The sequence below is a fragment of the Pristiophorus japonicus genome, chromosome 3 (assembly GCF_044704955.1).
Source record: "Pristiophorus japonicus isolate sPriJap1 chromosome 3, sPriJap1.hap1, whole genome shotgun sequence".
Lineage (NCBI taxonomy): Eukaryota > Metazoa > Chordata > Chondrichthyes > Pristiophoridae > Pristiophorus > Pristiophorus japonicus.
The window spans coordinates 257359358-257377756 of NC_091979.1; the positions used below are offsets into that span (position 1 = coordinate 257359358).

At 40.4% G+C, this 18399-nt stretch overlaps 1 protein-coding gene across 1 annotated transcript in view; it reads right to left on the reverse strand.

Annotated features, from left to right (window-relative positions):
• Positions 1-18399, reverse strand: part of slc18a2 (solute carrier family 18 member 2) — an 87275-nt gene that overhangs the window by 12468 nt on the left and 56408 nt on the right. Inside the window, exons 9-13 of the mRNA XM_070874971.1 lie at positions 12679-12774; positions 11334-11412; positions 10938-10989; positions 8709-8772; positions 731-850 (exon numbers count right to left, since the gene is read on the reverse strand). Coding sequence (XP_070731072.1) covers positions 731-850; positions 8709-8772; positions 10938-10989; positions 11334-11412; positions 12679-12774 — 411 coding nt within the window. The remainder of the gene's footprint in view (positions 1-730; positions 851-8708; positions 8773-10937; positions 10990-11333; positions 11413-12678; positions 12775-18399) is intronic.

An 18399-nucleotide genomic window follows, 5' to 3' on the forward strand; every position in this document is an offset into this window, starting at 1 on the left:
GATCAGATCATCCCTCAACCTTCTAAATTCTATGGAATACAGCTCTAATTTGTGTAATCCCTTCTCGTAATTTAACCTGTGAAGTCCAGGTATCATTCTGGTAAACCTACACTGCACTCCCTCCAAGGCCAATATGTCCTTCCTGAGATGTGGTGCCCAGAACTGCTCACAGTACTTCAGCTGTGGTCTAACCAGGGTTTTATACAGCCACAACTTCTACCCCCTTGTACTATCGTCCTCTAGATATAAAGGCAAGCATTCCATTGGACTTGTTGATTATTTTCTGTACCTGTCTATGACATTTTAATGATTTATGTACCTGAACTCCCAAGTCTCTTTGGACATCCACTGTTTTTAGCTTCTCACCATTTAGAAAGCACCCTGTTCTATCCTTTTTAGGTCCAAAAGTGGATGACCACACATTTGCTTACATTGAAGTTCAATAAACCTTCAATTGGTGTGGCAATGTAATGGCTGCTTTTATTTCAGACCTTTTGGGACATTCTGGATATAACATTCAATATAAGAGAAGACCCTGGAGGTTCATTGCTGCAAGGCTTGCTCCCATCAGGGGCCCTCTAGTGTTCAATGAATAACACTTAAGTACAATACATATCACTGAGGACTTGAAAAGTGCTAAATGAATGCAAGCCCTTTCATTTGTTATCTTCCAAATAAGTTTTAAATAATTTTATCTTTTGATTCCCAACAGAGTGTTGTATAAACTTACCTATTGCAAACCCCATGCAAAATGCCACATCTGCAATTGCGTAAACACTTCCATACACAGAGACATGACGCAAGTCTACTAGGTAACCCATAATAGGCATCATAGAGGAATCCACCATTCCTAAAAAGAACAATACATCGATTAAAGATGGCAGCTCAGAAAAGGCAAGTTAACTGTAAACAATAAATACTCAAATAGCTCAATGTACTTTTTTTTTAAAGACATTGCGAATAAAATTGAAAGATTATTAAAATAGACACAGTAACATGCTGAAAATGTCATATTTCAGGATTACAAACAGGTACTTATCTGCCTGATTGATGATTATACAGAGACGAGAGCAAACCTGAAGAAACATTAATTCTGTTTCTCTTTCCACAGATGCTGCCTGACCTGCTGAGAATTGGCAGCATTTTCTGTATTTATTGAAGTTTAGGGTTGTGCCAAGCTAATTTTTTTCTATTGGTAGTTTTTCATTTTAAACATGGGGTTAATATTCAGATGCATAGACATGAAAGCATCATAATAATGACACTTGCATTGATGTATTTTTTGTGTCTTGCATGGTAAAATATTTATGCTATTATGAATTAATTCCAGATGATTCAAATGATGTGTTTTAACATAATTCATGCCAGTTGTCGAACCAATAAACTAAAGTTTAAAATTCTATTCCAGCACTTATTTTATTATTAAACTATCCCACTGGTCTAGGAGAGCATGACTGAACAGGAAATGTGTGTATAGTCGGAACTTGATGGTGCAATGGGTTGGAACACTGTTCTCTTACCTTTGGGACTTTGGTCTCAATTCACGCAGACTGCTGAAATGGAAACCTTATGTCTTTGGTTAATTACTTAAAAAGTGCATGTTTTCCTCAAACTGATTTTTCATGGCATTAAGAGAAAAATATATCCTGCAATGTTAAGGTATTGATATACTGAGCTAAGCATTTTTAGGAACAGAAAAGCCCATTCAGCCTAACAAGCCTGTTCCTTTTACACATATCAACCCCACCTTCCAATTTCTCAATCATATCACTTAAATACTTTCCTCTCTTGAAATATATCTCGTAATTGGCAAAGATCTTCCAATTGTAATTATGATGGTAATTGTTGACGGGCATTTCCTAAGGCAAAGGCACCTGCGAAACGTATAATATGTATGTACAAAATGGCTAATAGAGAAAACTGCAATGCATCAGGGGAACTTAGCTAACACACATGGCCACATTCCTAGCTCGCTGATGGTTGCTTCTCCTTACACAGGAACACACAGAAAGAGCTTGTTCAACAGATGTCTTCTATCAGCAACCTCCAGGCCCCAGGCAAGATGTCGTGGTGGAAGGGTGTACCATGGTACTCCTATAAACAGGATTAAGATAAGGAGGCCGTGCTCCATAGAATCCAAAGATAGTAGATAAGAAAGGGGCCTGGAAAACATCAAAAGACCCTGAGCAACCCCGAACTGAGCACGAAGTGATCACGCAGACACATACTCACTAGGGGGGCAATTTGATTGGCCTAGGTAAACCTATATGTAATCTATAATCAATGTGATTGGATATGTCCAGCCGAAATGGGCTGAAGTAGCTGTAGTAAACTGCTGTAAAACATATAAATATCCATGAAATCCTTTGTTCGGTGGAGTGGAGTGCCTGGAGTTGGACCAGAGACTTCCTCTCCGCCGGCGTAATAAAAACCGTTTTGATGTATGGAACCAACCCAGAGTGACGAGTGATTCTTCCAGAAAACATTCGCGCTTACAGTGACGTCACGAACGGGATATTGCAGAGGCCGTTGGGGACACCCCTGGAGAGTCCGGGTGAGTATGTCTGAATAAAATAGCGGGGTGCTGGAGGTGAACGCACAGGTTGATCGACATGGATGGATGGATGGTCCAGTATCTCACACACCTAGCCTGAGCCTGAATTAAGAGGACTTAGTCCAACGTGACGGCCAGGATCAAGTAGGCGTAGAGATCTTCCTGAGACCATAGGATCATAAGACCATAGGATCGTGAGACTGAGCGACACCTCCTGGACCCAGTAAGGGAATTGGCAGTCGATCCCAGGGGGAAGGGACCAGGTGGTGTCCAGAGGCCGACGCAATATCCAACCTGCGAGAAGGGTCGGACCAACAAGCAAAACGGTGGTAGGTAGTCATTAAGGAGGCATGGGGCACTGTGGGAATTGCTTAAAGGTGCTTTAAGAATTGTATAAGTTTGTGTAATAACAGACTTGTGACCTGACAGTAGCTAGAGACGATCTACTACAAGTTGCGCTGGGAAAAAGCAGACCTCTGAGAGTAAGATTCCTAACGAGCTAATCATACCCAATATGGCCAAAGTAACAACAGAACTCTAGTGGGGGCCTGAAGGGTCCCTTACCTGCCGTGGCGGAGAAACAAAAGAAAGTAATAGAAAAGGCCTGGGTTCTGATTCTTCGAGCCCACGTAAAATTAACAGAGGAAGTAAATCAATATGTAAGAAATTTTAAAAAAAGATAGTGACTATCTTAAGTGAAGTATGGATCCAAGAATAGAGCTGGCCAAAGAATAAACTTTGTTGAATGAAAATAAACTTTTGTGAATGTCTGTCTTTGAATGAAGAATGCTTGTGTGATTTTTGACACTGGAATATTTGAGGTGGGAATTAATGAATTTTTCATGTGTCTGAAAGCCTGTTTGGTAAAGTGGTGGAGCTGTCTATTTGTTTTGGCTCCACCCACTTTCTCAGACAGAGAAGTTTTAAGAAAGTGTGAACCTAGAATTGAACTACATTTTAAGTTACAAATGCAGTTGTGGATTTATTCGGATAAGTTACAGAGCTAGGAAATGCACAAAGGATAGGTTTGTTGAGCAAAAGATAAAAAATGCGTGGTCCTGTTGGTTTTTCTTTTAAAAAAAAAAAAAAAAAAAAATTCAACACGCTCACTTTCTTGTCAAAAGAAAACACGCAATCATTGATTACATTGGGTTGAAAGACAATAAATTTAGTCCAGGAATGAGATAAAGAACAGAGAAGGGAAGCTGCAATGCCTTTTTAAAAAAAAAAGCCTGTGGGGGTCTCTCTCGAGGCTGCAGGCTGGGGAAGTACGTTCCCATTTTCCTTTGTGTAAAACCTTGACGCGAAAGCTTCTAGCTCAGTAAAGAGATTTTTAAATAAAAGATTGGCAGTACAATATTTGAATTGGGATTTTGAGATATTTCAGGTGATTCTCATTGATAAACATTTTGGTTGTATTGGAAAATCTTTGGGTTTGGAAGCCTTTTTAATAAAAGTACATATACTGTGTCAGAAGCTGAAGCTTAAAAAAAAATTTAATTTATGAGATACTGTATCACAAAATTGAAGTTACAGAGTAAAAGATTAAAGTTTTTGATTAGCTTCTAAAACAGAAGTTAGGCACAAAAAAACAGTATTACCATATTTGACATTTTGTAATTCAACAATAAATACAAATTTTACAAAAGGGGAGCAGAAATTCGGATGGGAACAGTGAAGAGTTAATTTTGTTAAGGTTTCAAGTACCACTCATTAAGAAAAGGCACAACAAAATGTGATACATTTAAAACAATAAGTTAAATCTGATCTCTTTTTTAAAAAAAAAAAGAAATAAAACTAAAAGGTTTGGAAAAAAAAAGACGTAACGTACTAAATAAGTGCTGAAAAAAAAGTGTGTTTGCGATGGAAAAAGACATAACTTACTAAATACTAGTTGATATTGGCTGTGAAAAAGATATTGGTTTAATTGGGAAAAGGAAGGGAAAAAAAATTGGAGGAAGTAAAAGACACTCTACATTGATAATGATTTTAAATTACGAGAAAGTTTCACTGCAGTTTGAAAAAATTTCCAAAATGGACGTTGTTTATCAAGAAAAGTCCCGAACAGTCTAAACAAGCAGGAGCATTTTGAAAATAACGAGGAGAAAAGATCTAAGCTATGCGAACTCAGCACAGAAAGAAAAAACTGGGAATTAGAAAATCTTACTGAATTTTAAAATTCTTATAGAAAATGGAACTGGCACGGGAGTTTAGATTTTGTGCCGAGAGAGAAATAAAACACAAGATTTGCCCAGTGAACAGGACCGTAAAAAAATCTAAAAATGTTGGCATGTATACATACAGCTTCTGTGAAAATTGGATTTCAGTAAACAAAATAGTTATTAAAAATGTGTGGTCTCGTTTTAAATCAATTTTTAAAAAAATCTTTGGCAAGTACTTGAATTAGAATTTTAGAAAATTTGGAGTTTAATCTAAAACGCTGTCTTTCCCAATGAGAAGATTTTTATTATGACCACTTTACTAATGATTTCTGCTGTTTTAACGGATTTCTAATTTCCAAGCAAGTTTTGAAGGCACAAAGATTTGGATGATTACGCGAAGTCACGTAATGACATCAGGCCTTCTTACAAACCATTGACAGCTGTTTTACACTGGACCTTACTAATTTGAATTTCTTAATAAAATAAAGACTCATCTGACAGACAGAGAAAATGGTGGGAGAGTCAGAATAAAAATAAAACAGAACTAGCTGGTCAAGAATTAAAAGCTAAGATAAACAGGCTGGAAGAGATTTTTAAAAATGGGACCAGACAGATAGTGCAGTGCGCAGCCATAGCATCATCATCTATCTCAATAGAGTCAATGTACCCCACGGTGGGTAGGTGTAGTCCACAAACCCAACCTACCTGTAAAGCAGACTGGGATGTTTGAAGGAATAGTGGTGGCATTGGTGTTGATTGGAGTTTGGATAATATTTAGATGGGTCATCATATAGGCTCGAGCACAGCAGGCTCAAATGCAAAACCGACAGCAGCCCAGACAGGGATATGAAGTGATAGAGATGGTACGATTATGAAGAATATGGATAACCTAACCTTTACCTCCGATTCCACAGAGTGACCGCGACACAAGTGGACCAGAACCTAATACCTGATGATGACCAGGCTATCTGTTTAAAATTTGCAGATAAAACACTCACCGAGATGGGACCGCAGCGGCTACTTCGACTCTGGGGACTCATGATACTGGGAACCTTAAGACCCACGCAAGCACTGGATAATACAGATGGACTACGTGAGATAGAGCACACGCAGGAAAAACACAACTACATGAACTGTGGGGCTTTGTTTAATTTAACTGATGGAATATGCATCCCAGCAGCCAAAGACTGGAGCAAGGACAGAACTTATTTTAACGCATAATGTTAAGCATGAAATTGTGCCGGCTCTGATCAATATCTCAGGCATACAAATGCCGGAATATTGTACGGAGCAGGCAAGAAATATGTATCGTATATTAAGTAAGGTTGTAATGCAGCAAGCTGCTGATGCCATGGGTGCCAGTAGGTTCCGAGGACAAGAGCAGGTGCATAGGAATAAGAGAGGAATAGTTAATGATGCTGCTACCGGTTTTAATACCGGAGCTTCCATAGTAAACTCACTGGATATACAAGGGTTGAATGAAAAAGTGGAACAGCTTAAAGGGGTGATGAAAGAACTATTGGAGCGGGCAGAGCAGAATCAGAAAGACCAAGCCGACCTAGGAAGGGAAGGCATGGAAATACAGCTCGATGGAATTTCGATAATCGAGACACATCTCAAAACAATTAATCGCCTTATTGACAAGAGAAAAGGAAGATGTCGGGAAACTAAGGCAGGGACAACTCTGCCATGCTTATGGCTTGTGGATGGTGGGACAAATACGGCACAACCTCGATCAGATCCAAAGCGGGGAGGTGCCGGACTGGATTGAAAGTTCACAGCTAGCCCAGCTGGCCAGACAAAGGGGGGCACTGGATAACTGCACTTTGAAAGGATTGACCAGAGTATACCTGGTAATCCCAAGTTGCCCGATGGGCAAGGCCACCAGGGTAGGAATAGTCCTGATAATACCGATAGCCACACCAGACTCAGGACCATTTCCCCTTTATCAGCTGGAGAATATCGGGATCGTGCGGAAGAACACCTCCCTCCGTTACTATCTGACCGCAGTCTCTGCTATCCGCAGGGACAATACACTTTATGGAATCTCCCTAACGGGATGCAAGCTGAAGGGTGACATTACGGTGTGCCCGCACCCAGTGGGACAGGGAGAACTGGGTTCAACCAGACCGATGGGCGCGTATTGGAAATAGTACCTGCCCACACACATTTTGCCAGGGCAGGATACGGAGGAAAGGGGAAGTACTACATTTCTACCATGGAGCGCTCTTATCAGTACAATGGCCTGCAATGCCAGATCCCACAGCCAAACTTTTGCTTTACACCTCTACGACCCGTAGCCATTGGACAAGTCCACATCACCCAGGTTAGACGTCGAGGTACCGAGATTATTAACGTGACCGATCAGCTCCATGATCACCTGTAGGACTATGACGACCCCGATCAGGCCCCTATCCCACATTTAGCTGAAGTGCTAAGGGAACTAAGACTCCGAGTAGGCCAGTCTGTCAAACTCTACCACCAACTCCAGACAAGGGTCAAAATATTGAAAAAGGATACCGAAACAGAGTTACAGGATCAGAGCTGTTGGAGAAGGATCTGGGACTGGGGAATGAATGTAAACATCCATCCCTGGATCTGAATAATATCTCACGTACAGGTAGGGATACAGCTGATACTGGCAGTAACATGGGATGTTATGGCCTGCCGATCATGCAAAAAATATGCACGACACGAGAATTAGGGCCAGGGCTCAAATCGACAAAGAGATCAACCTATCTGAAGGGCAGGGTAATTTGAATTACATCAATTTGATCTAAACAACCGGGACTCCCGAAACCCCGGGACTCCCGAAACCACGTGACTGGCTAGCACGTTGAGGCAGGGAGTACCGGATATATATATATATATATAAAAAAAAATGTACAATGACAAGTGGTGTCAGTTAAAGGAAGACTAGGACTAGTCTTCTTACCGAACGGGGGGATTGTTGACGGGCATTTCCTAAGTCAAAGGCACCTGCGAAACGTATAATATATATGTACAAAATGGCTAATAGAGAAAACTGCAATGCATCAGGGGAACTTAGCTAACACACATGGCCACATTCCTAGCTCGCTGATGGTTGCTTCTCCTTACACAGGAACATACAGAAAGAGCTTGTTCAACAGATGTCTTCTATCAGCAACCTCCAGGCCCCAGGCAAGATGTCGTGGTGGAAGGGTGTACCATGGTACTCCTATAAACAGGATTAAGATAAGGAGGCCGTGCTCCATAGAATCCAAAAATAGTAGATAAGAAAGGGGCCTGGAAAACATCACAAGACCCTGAGCAACCCCGAGCTGAGCACGAAGTAATCACGCAGACACATACTCACTAGGGAGGCAATTTGATTGGCCTAGGTAAACCTATATGCAATCTATAATCAATGTGATTGGATATGTCCAGCCGAAATGGGCTGAAGTAGCTGTAGTAAACTGTTGTAAAACATATAAATATCCATGAAATCCTTTGTTCGGTGGAGTAGAGTGCCTGGAGTTGGATCAGAGATTTCCTCCCCGCCGGCGTAATAAAAACTGTTTTGATGTATGAAACCGACCCAGAGTGACGAGTGATTCTTCCAGAAAACATTCGCGCTTACAGTAATCCATTAAAATTATGCTGCCAGATACACACTGCACCCTATAGGTACTGGTCTAAGGCCCATATCTTTAATATAACAGCACCCTAAGACTGAAGTTGTATTGCATGGTGCAAACTCAAGATGGCTTAGTGGGCTTGTTAGTCTCTTTTACTGTTACTTTTGCATTGATGTGGACACAAAACCACTTCACATCAATGTGACCCTATCAGTAAATCTGTACCCTGAGATACTTTGCAAGATTTCTTTTCTAATTTATGTTGAAGATTGATTAATTGGTGATTGGGGCTGATCTTAACTTTAGTAGACAATATCCTCTCGCTCAAGATGATGTTCCATATGTTTCCCTATGGATGTTAAGTTATCGTCTTGCAAACAAATGTTTTCTCACCTATGGCAAAACCAACTCCAAAGTTTGGTACAATGAGTCCATATATATTTTTGGCAAATTGTACCTGTAATTCATGAAAAAGACATGTTAATTATCTTGTAAAATCATTTTCTTTAAATTCTCAATTTCTTGATGAAATTTATTTTGTAAATGCTTCAGTTCACTTTTATCTTTTAGAATTCTAACTACTCTTTCCCTGTTAAAATACAGGAAGAATGCATTAGCATTATCATTAACTTTATTTATTATCCCAATTCTGAATCCCTTTCAGCAATTCTAACATATTTTATTAATACTAACAGCAAGAGTCTAATCTATTTATACCTAACAGGAGACTTTACCATTTTGTCTTTGTACTTCAGATCAGAAGATTAATGAACTGATGAACAAATGAGGACATTAATAAACTTGCAGAATGGGTATATAATTGGCAAATGAAGTTCAACACAGATAATTGTGAGTCAGCACATTTTGGTAGGAAGAATAGGGAAGTCACTTATTACTTGGAGGGTGTAAATCTAGGTGGAGTAGAGGAACAAAGGGTTCTCGGAGTACAAATACACACATCATTAAAAGTTGCGACTCTGGTTAGCAAGGCAAAAAAAAGTAAACCAAGCACTTGGGTTTATTTCTAGAGGGATAGAATTGAAATATCAAACCTTGGTTAGACCATGCTTAGAGTACTGCGTGCAGTTCTGGTCAGCATATTATAAAAAGGATAGAGAGGCACTGGAGAGAATGCAGAGAACATTTACAAGGATGATACCAGAAATGCGAGGGTATACATATGAGGAAAGGATGAGCAGACTCTGTCTCTTTTTCTGTTGGAAAAAATAAGGCTGAGGGGTGATCTAATAAAGGTCTTGAAAATTATGAAGGGTTTTGATAGAGTGAATACAGAGAGAATGTTTGCACGTGTGGGGAAGAGCATAACTAGAGGCCATCAATATAAGATAGTCACCAAGAAATCCAATAGGGAATTCAGAAGAAACTTCTTTACCCAAAGAGTGGTGAGAAACTCCTTGGGGTTTAGAAGAATGAGAGGTGATCTTATTGAAACATGTAAGATTCTGAGGGGGCTTGACAGCGTAGATGCAAAGAGGATGTTTCCCTCATGGGGGAGTCTAGAACTAGGGTGCATAGTTTCAGAATAAGGGGTCATCCATTTAAAACAGAAATGAGGAGGAATTTCTTCTCTTAGAGGGTCGTGAATCTTTGGAACTCTCTACCCCAGAGAGCTGTAGAGGCTGGGTCATTGAATATATTTAAGGTGGAGATAGACAGATTTTTGAATGATAAGGAAGTCAAGGGTTATGGGGGAGCGGGTGGTAAAGTGGAGTTGAGGCCAGGATCAGATTAGCCATGATCTTATTGAATGGCAGAGCAGATTCAAGGGGCCAAATGGTCTACTCCTGCTCCTATTTCTTATGGTCTTATGTTCTTATGACTGTCAAACTCACTACCACAGGGGGTAGTTGAGGCGAATAGCATAGATGCATTTAAGGGGAGGCTAGACAAGCATATGGGGAGAAAGGAATACAGGGTTATGCTGATAGATTTAGATGAGGAAAGATGGGAGGAGGCTCGAGTGGAGCATAAACGCCGGCATGGACGGTATTTGATGAATGGTCTGTTTCTGTGCCGTATATCCTATGTAATCCTTTGAATTCCGAGAAATTACTTGCCAAAATTAGCAAATGAATGTGTTTGACTGACATCCCCCTGTCTGCTCGTTTAGCAATGGGTTAATGGATACTCTAAGCACTTGTTCACTAATGTTGGGAACAGCAATTTCTGAATTAAGGTGACATTATACTTATGTATGTTAATATGTGCCAAAAATAATTATGATTGTCTGCGTGCAGTTGAATTTAATAAGCATGGCTATTCATTAGAGGCTCTTTTAGAGAATATAAATTTATATAGAAAATAATTTTCCTTCATGTGGGAAGTGTAATGTATATGAAACTCATTCAACATTAAATCCATTTATTAGTGTTCAAAACAATGAAATGATGCCTAATTAGTTATTTTTAATGTATTTTAAGACCATGACTTACATCAAATGAATATGTGAAGTACCAGTGATTAATTGAAGAAGTTTGGTTAAATTAAAAAGCCATAATAAATTTGAGGAAATGAAATGTTTAGTAAAGGGGGGATTGAAATAAATCTGAATCGAGCTCACTTTATTACAGCAAGTAACTCCATTTTTATTGTTAAACTTACGCAAATGATGCTTATTCCAACGATTATCATCCCGAGAAGAGAACACAACCACCTGAGGAAGAGATGAGAAAAGGTGAGTGTTTACAGGATTTACTGATGATGTTAACCACTCAAGTGCTTTTATATTGAGAAGCTGGCTTTGCCTTAATATGACTGCTGTCTGAGAAATGGCATAGTCTGGCTGCCAAGCCTATAAATTTTCTTTCATAAAATAAACCCATGTGATTTCATTTCCTGAGCAAGCAGACACAAAGGGTATTAGATTATTAAATATAGTTTAAGACAGGAACCACTGGATATCTATTGATCCGTTTTTATTATTAAAGTCATCAAAATCCATTGCATAGATTTTGAGACCTACATGCTTGATAAATAGTTCACAAGGTAATTTCCTACCTGCCCATTCTGTGTGCGAGGATACCAAAGATGGTAGTTCCAATTAGATATGAGACACTTGCTGGAACAAAAGCAATGCCTGCAAACCAAAATAACGCTTATCATTGTGAACGTCATTCAAAAGTAATGAAATCACAATCTGCAAGGAGCAGGTATTGATACCGGTAAAGGTAATAAAATGCTGCAATGTGAATAAACAGTTCTAATTTCCTGTTGAAGGCTTAGCTAGAATAACAAAAGGACAAGAATAATATTTGTATAATTATACCAGTTTTTTAAAAGTTTTTTCTTTAACCAGTTGCTTTTATACTGTACAAGATTTCTTCTGAGAGTGTACTGCTTGCTGATCAGTATATTTACTTAACACTAATTGGTATTTGCATGGATACGTTCTTGTGCGGTTAACTGCTAAACATTTAAAACCCTGTGCCATAAATTATTAGCATAAATCTTTCCCTTATAGGTGGAAAATGAAAGGTTAGTGCAGTGCAATCGTCTGACTAGAGTGAATTTAACAATCTATTTATTTTATGTCAACTCTGGCTCAGTGGGTAGCACTCTCGCCTCTGAGTCAGAAGGTTGTGGGTTCAAGTCCCACTCTAGAGACTTGAGCACAAAAATCTAGATTGACTGAGTGAGTGTTGCACGAGGGCGTGTTGCACTGTTGGAAGTGCCATCTTTCAGATGACATGTTAAACCGAGGCCCCGTTTGCTCCCTCAGGTAGATGCAAAAGATCCCATGACATTATTCCAAAGAAGAACAGGGGAGTGTATCCCCGGTGTCCTGGACAACATCACTTAAAAAAAAAAAAGATTATCTGGTCATTATCACATTGCTGTTTGTGGGAGTTTGCTGTGCGCAAATTGGCTGCCATGTTTTCTACATTACAACAGTGACTACACTCCAAAAGTATATCATTGGCTGTAAAGTGCTTTGATACATCTTGTGGTCATGAAAGGTGCTATACAAATGCAAATCTTTCTTTATTTCAAAGATAACTTAGGAGTTAAATAAATAATGCAATTGATAGGAGGCGAGGCAAATCAAATGTTGCACAGTTCTGAGATTTGAGTTAACTCTTGTTGGGAGAAGAATTGTCCTGATTATTTGATGTAGCAATATAAGTCTGTTCATGAAGATTTCCTCTGGTGGGTATTTCTGGTGAGAACACAAACCCACTCACTTCAAATAGATTCATAGTTATGCTATTAATATTGACCAGAGGCAACCTCTTGAAGAATCAAACAATGTAGCTGCACTTGATGGCCTGGGAAATTTGCCCCTGTTATTCTCTAATGGGTGCTGAGAATTTCAAAAGAAAAAGCGGTATGAATTTATAATTACCCAGTTGCCATTTCGGGGAACACATGGTTTCCATCATCCAAATGGGCAAGGCTGGTTCTAGCATTGCAATGCCCATGTTTGCAAAGCATATGGCTCCTTTATTAAAAACAAAATCAAGTTATTAAAATGACCAACAATTATTAATTCTCAAAAATAAGAAGAGAAGGTTGTATGTGCTAAATTAATTTTATACCATAGGACTCTTGAGAAAAAAGTACCCTTTATCATGGTTCTGACAAAGAAATACTGACAGAAGGAACACTGTCAAATCAAGCAGAGGGTGTAATTACATGAAATGCTTCTATTCTTGTGCTTTTTAATATTTATTATTGAAAGGTTAAACCACTTAAGCAAACAAGCCTGTTCAATTTTCAACAAGTTTAATGAAATACAGAACGCATCAATCGTTTGCATCACTGTTTACCAAGATCTAATCAATTATTGCGCGAAGGAAGATGGTGAAATGACCTTTGATGCAAAGCTTAAACACATTCAATAAATGATTGTTATAATTTGTTAACACTTGTTAATATGAGAACATCACCTATCTGTCTCAGTGTGGCATATTCTCCTGTGAACAACATATCAAATCTACCAGAATGTTGGGCTGCAGTTATACACCACCACTGTAAGACCAGTAGCTGTAGTAGAGGGACAAGTACAGACAGCAGGATCAACTTTTCCTGCAGGCTGAGAATTGTACTCTGCCTGCTAAGACAACATGAACAATGATTAGCTCTCCAGTGACTATTTTTAATGTTCGGAGAGCACTCTGGCAAAATCACTTTTGGCACATATACAGTGCACTGTATGATTTGGGGCTGATATTACTATTATAAGCCCATTGGGATGATTAGATTGTGTAGCAGCCCAGTGTCGCATGTTACATTACGTAGAATATACAGCACAGAAGCAATAGAGAACAAAGCATCTAATAATGTTTGATTCATGGTTTTGACTAAAGTGACCAAGTTTTGTTAAGTAATATAGCAATGTTGTATTTACAGAATAAAATTGAATGTTACTGAAGACAGACTTTTCAAGACAATAAATGTGGACCTTTTAGGTAAGCTAGACATTTTCCATGAGTAAATTCCAATATCCATCTTCACTGGCATACAATCTGTCATGATAAGGCCTCTGCAGAACTATTCCATAACTGCCTCACCTCCAACTTGACCCCAGTGGATCTCAAATGATCTCTCATCCTTATTGCTTGTGCTGATGCAACAACTACCTCCAGGCCCCAAAATTCACTTGTAAGTTCAAACATACCCGGTGTGCAGTGAGCGTGGATGATCACCCCCAAATTTGGCTTGAATATTTAAGACTTATCATTGATCCCACTTCCTGGAAACTGTAAGGTGTTAGTTTTACACTCTACTTTGATTTGTAGACCTCAGGAATTACAGGAAAGGACTACACGTAACGCAAAGTTTAAGCTTAACCCAAATGTTAGTTTTATTACGCAAAAACCAACTACAAATTACAGAACAAGACTTCTGAGAGAATTGACCAAAGACATACAATCAGCCATCCAGTTAGATGCTGGTATTGTCAATTGTAAGCTTATGGTCGTTGGTTCCGTGACCGGTTGTTCCGCTCCGATGTTCCCTCTTTCTCATCTTGCTTGTCCTTCTGGTCTGCTCCATTCTGCCCGTTCCATTGTTTTCTTCCTTCTGTGCCCTTCTTCCTTCTGAGCTTCTTTCAGCTTGTACATATATATCCATTTTATGAATAAATGTCCCGCTGGGCTGGGTTTTCTGTTAATGCGTCTGGATCGGTTTCATTGTTTGAGGTGATCCATTTGACTGGCTGCGGTGATGGGTCTGGATGTCCACAATTTGCACAAGGAGTCGACAGGGCAAAAGATAACTCCTTATCTTTTGTGCCCCATTATCCAAAAATGCACGCCTTGTGGGATCCTTTGTTGTCCTGATTTCTTGCAGACTTGTAGTCTCTATAGGAAACTGTTTTTCCCCCTCCGGCCAATCAATCCAGGGGCTCCTTGGTTAGATTGTATCAATCTCTTTGTTTTGGTGCATAATCAGGTCTAGCTCCTGAACGCAGAGATTGTTTTTAATCGGTGATGAGTCACCATCTGCCCCAGGCTGGCACCTTTTTCTCCCACCTAGACAGTCCCAAATGTTTGTTTTAAACAATTTTTAGTTTGTGGCTTCTTCCTGTGCCTTTTTGTGACAGTGTGTAAACCTTACACTTCCCCCTTTAATGTCTCTTGTTATAAACTCCAGGTGACTTCTTTTTTTCCATGAGCCTTTTTGGGTGTTTTGTAGCCTTCAGCCAAAACTCCAGATTACATCCCTTTGTACAACAAAACAGTACCTTTTCCAATAAACCAACGTTATTTTTTGCAACAAAACAATGTTCAGCCTTGATCCATCTGACTTTAGTTTATGCTTTTAGAAACACTTTGGCCTTGGTTCATTTTAATAACCCTTCAAGATTCCCTTCACTCGTCTTTTGTTTTAATTTACAGCACAGGATAAATAGATACAACACTATTACCAACTGTACAAGTACTAACGAGTGTGATACGATTCGAACCCAGGGGTAATCTCAATATTGAGACCCAGATCCCATCATGGAGGGGCAATCATTTTCTCGACTTCCTCCCTTACTTTTTCGTTCTTTTGGTGTAATGTGTAATAATATTTATGGGATAGCTTGATGTCCTTTAATAGTTCGGTCAAATGTTCAGGTCACGGTGGGATATCGTATCCAAAATGCAATATGTATTTCTGGAGGTTCGGTAAAGTACTGTTGACTGTGATACTTATGTGTTTGTGGTCTGAGATAGGAATTATCCTTTCTTGTGCTATTAGTGTCTCTACCTGGGATTTGAAACAAAAGGTAGAATCTGTCACTGAACACCAAGTATCCTGGTGTACTCTATACCGACTTTTGCTGGTGGTGACACAGTATGTCCCGTTTCCCTTGTACGCAACCTGTGGCGGGACATGGTTGTGAGCCGTCACATCCATGATGCAGTTGATAGGCTGCCCGTCCCCATACTTGAACCCACATACCGACCGGTTGAAAGGATTCAGATGATAGGGGCACAATATCACATGTGTACCTCCTCTCTGACATCCCTCCAGACTAGCACCGGTTATTGAGTCTCCCAATTTCACCACATACTGAGGGGTTTTATTGTGTTTCACATGTACCCCGTTCCGAATTATCCTAATATTTTCCACCCTGCATACCGGTACGGGTCGTTGTGACTGATCCATCATTGGTATTCTAAGCACTATTCCATTATAGACTGTTTACTCTGACCACAGTTGACCGGGACTGGGTGCGTTTTGGAGGCTGACCGTAGCTGGCATGAATTCAGGAGGTTATTGTAGACACTCAAAGTATTTAGGTGCTAGTTACTGACCCACGATGGTACGTGGCCTTGTTTTAAATCCTCTAAATTACTGCGTCCTTCATTTAACAACCAAGCTCCGTACATGACACAAACGTCATTCTGAGCAGCTTGATCTGATGCGTTTTTCTCCTCCTTTATTAAAGTATTGATGGTCTGAGCGTGTGTCTCCACCTCAGCTACCATCTCTTTCAAATGGATTGTCATTACCTGGTCCTCCTTTATGTCACTACCCTCCTCCAGTATTTTCTTTAACTGGTCCCTTAAGGTATTTACTTGGACTTGCAACTACGCGTTGCCTATACTATTGACCAGTGATGTCCCTATATTAAATGCTGTAGCTACATCATTCATCACTCCCCTTTTTCATCTCCCCCAGCACGTCTGGCTGTTGCTTATCGAATTATATGCTTCCCCCTGCCTTTCATCTCCATAATTCTTCTGATAGAATTGCTTAAACATTTCTCTTAACAATCGCTCGTATAACTTTTCCGTTTCTGGCGGGCACCACCGGGGTAATTGTAACTCTGTTAAATTCAGAATAACCGACGCTACTTTGTAATACACAGTATGATGCAACATTTTTCCTGTTGGGATTAACACCAGCCCAGGACAGGACATGGAATTTCTTGGTTTGGAATCTCCAGCATTTTAAGGGGAGGTTTTAATTTGTTTGCGATCAGCGCGGTTGCATTGACTATTTTTGGAGGGTTCAAGGTCACACAAGAATCAAAACCCTGCGTCCAATTCATTCCCGACCCAGAATCCTGCCACTGTCATTTAAAGACAATCACCATACCTCCCCTGCACTTGTGGCTTGATCTAAACGCACAGATATAAATCTCTTGTTCCACCATTTCTCCCAACACAATTTTGCCTTTCTTTGTTCCTGTGGTCCATCTGTTTGAACTATTACCCAATTTCTCCCATTCTGTGGATGCATTAATTTTGCCCCTGTCTGTTTTCCGTAACTGCCACCACCCTCCCATGGGGGTGGTACTTTTACATTCCAGACAAACATGTCTACCCTCTTTCACCCGTACCTTTCTGGTCGTGATGTTTACCCTTGGGCAGGCCGCTGTTACCTCCCCAAGTTTACCCTCGGTTTGTCTGGAATACTTGATCGAATTTGACCCTAACCACCCTGGCCAACTTCCAATGTGTGCATAGGCATTTATGCCCTTGTTGCTCCGTATTGCTCCCCCTTGAGTTACGGTGGGGCCGGTTCCTCCCATACACCCGTAAGTAAGGAATATCTCAGTGTCTCCCCGATCTCCCCATCCTGCTATAATCAGGGCCATCCACAGGCTTGTCCACCTCATCTTGTATCTCTGGCTCAATTCGCCCCTATAAAGACAAAACAAAAGAAATACTCTTGCTCTGTGGGGGCTCCTCCTCACAGGTCTGTCTTCAGTTACACACATATGTACATTTTTTTTTTAAGATCACTGCTTCCCTCTTCTTTTATCCTGATGCTTGGTCTTTCGGAGACTCAGAGGTGGAGATGGAGGAGGCGTCCAGGGCACCCTAGGTTGTGGCACCTGACCACTCCGTCTTACTGCTCAGTACCTTACATCTCCATCATCATCATCCCACAGCACGGGTGGAAGGCTTGCACTGATGAAACTCATTACAGTTCCTTGGGCCTTGGCCCGCTTTTTACTTTTCTCTCCGGGATTGTACGGCTTACATTGGTTTATGTGAAACCAGTTTATTCGTTTTGGCAGCTGGATTGAACAGACCATAGGGCTTGCCTTGTCCACTATGCTATATGGTCCTTTGTACACCGGTTCAAATGTCCATATTCTGGCATAATTCCTGACCATTACCTGATCCTTTACCCTCCATTCCTGTGTAACTCGGGGTTCCAGCAGCAGCTTATTCTGCTGGTGCTGCCTGCCCATATTGTTAGCTGCTTCCCAATGCAGCCCCTTCAGAGTATCATACAGATCTCTGACAAATCTATCCCGTGTGACCTCTTTAACCTACGTTTAGTCAGGACTGGTGCTAGGATATGGGTCGGGGTCCTCATAAGTCTCCCTGTCATCAGTACATGTGGGGAGTGTCCTGTACTTTGAGAGACATTTCTAAGCCCAGGCCACCATCCCACAGCCTCTACTTTATTCCATGTCGTTTCTGGCCCTGGATGTCCAGTCCCTGGACTCCCATGAGCTAGCTGCAAGAATGTTTTCCTGCACTGCCCAGGCACGATCCAACTGTCTCCTTTAAATAGCATTCCCTGTCTTACTGCTATGTCTGCAGCTCCCAAAGGTCCCGCTACAGACTTCCCGTCTAACTTGTCTCTAATCGCTGCTCAAAGGTCTGTATCT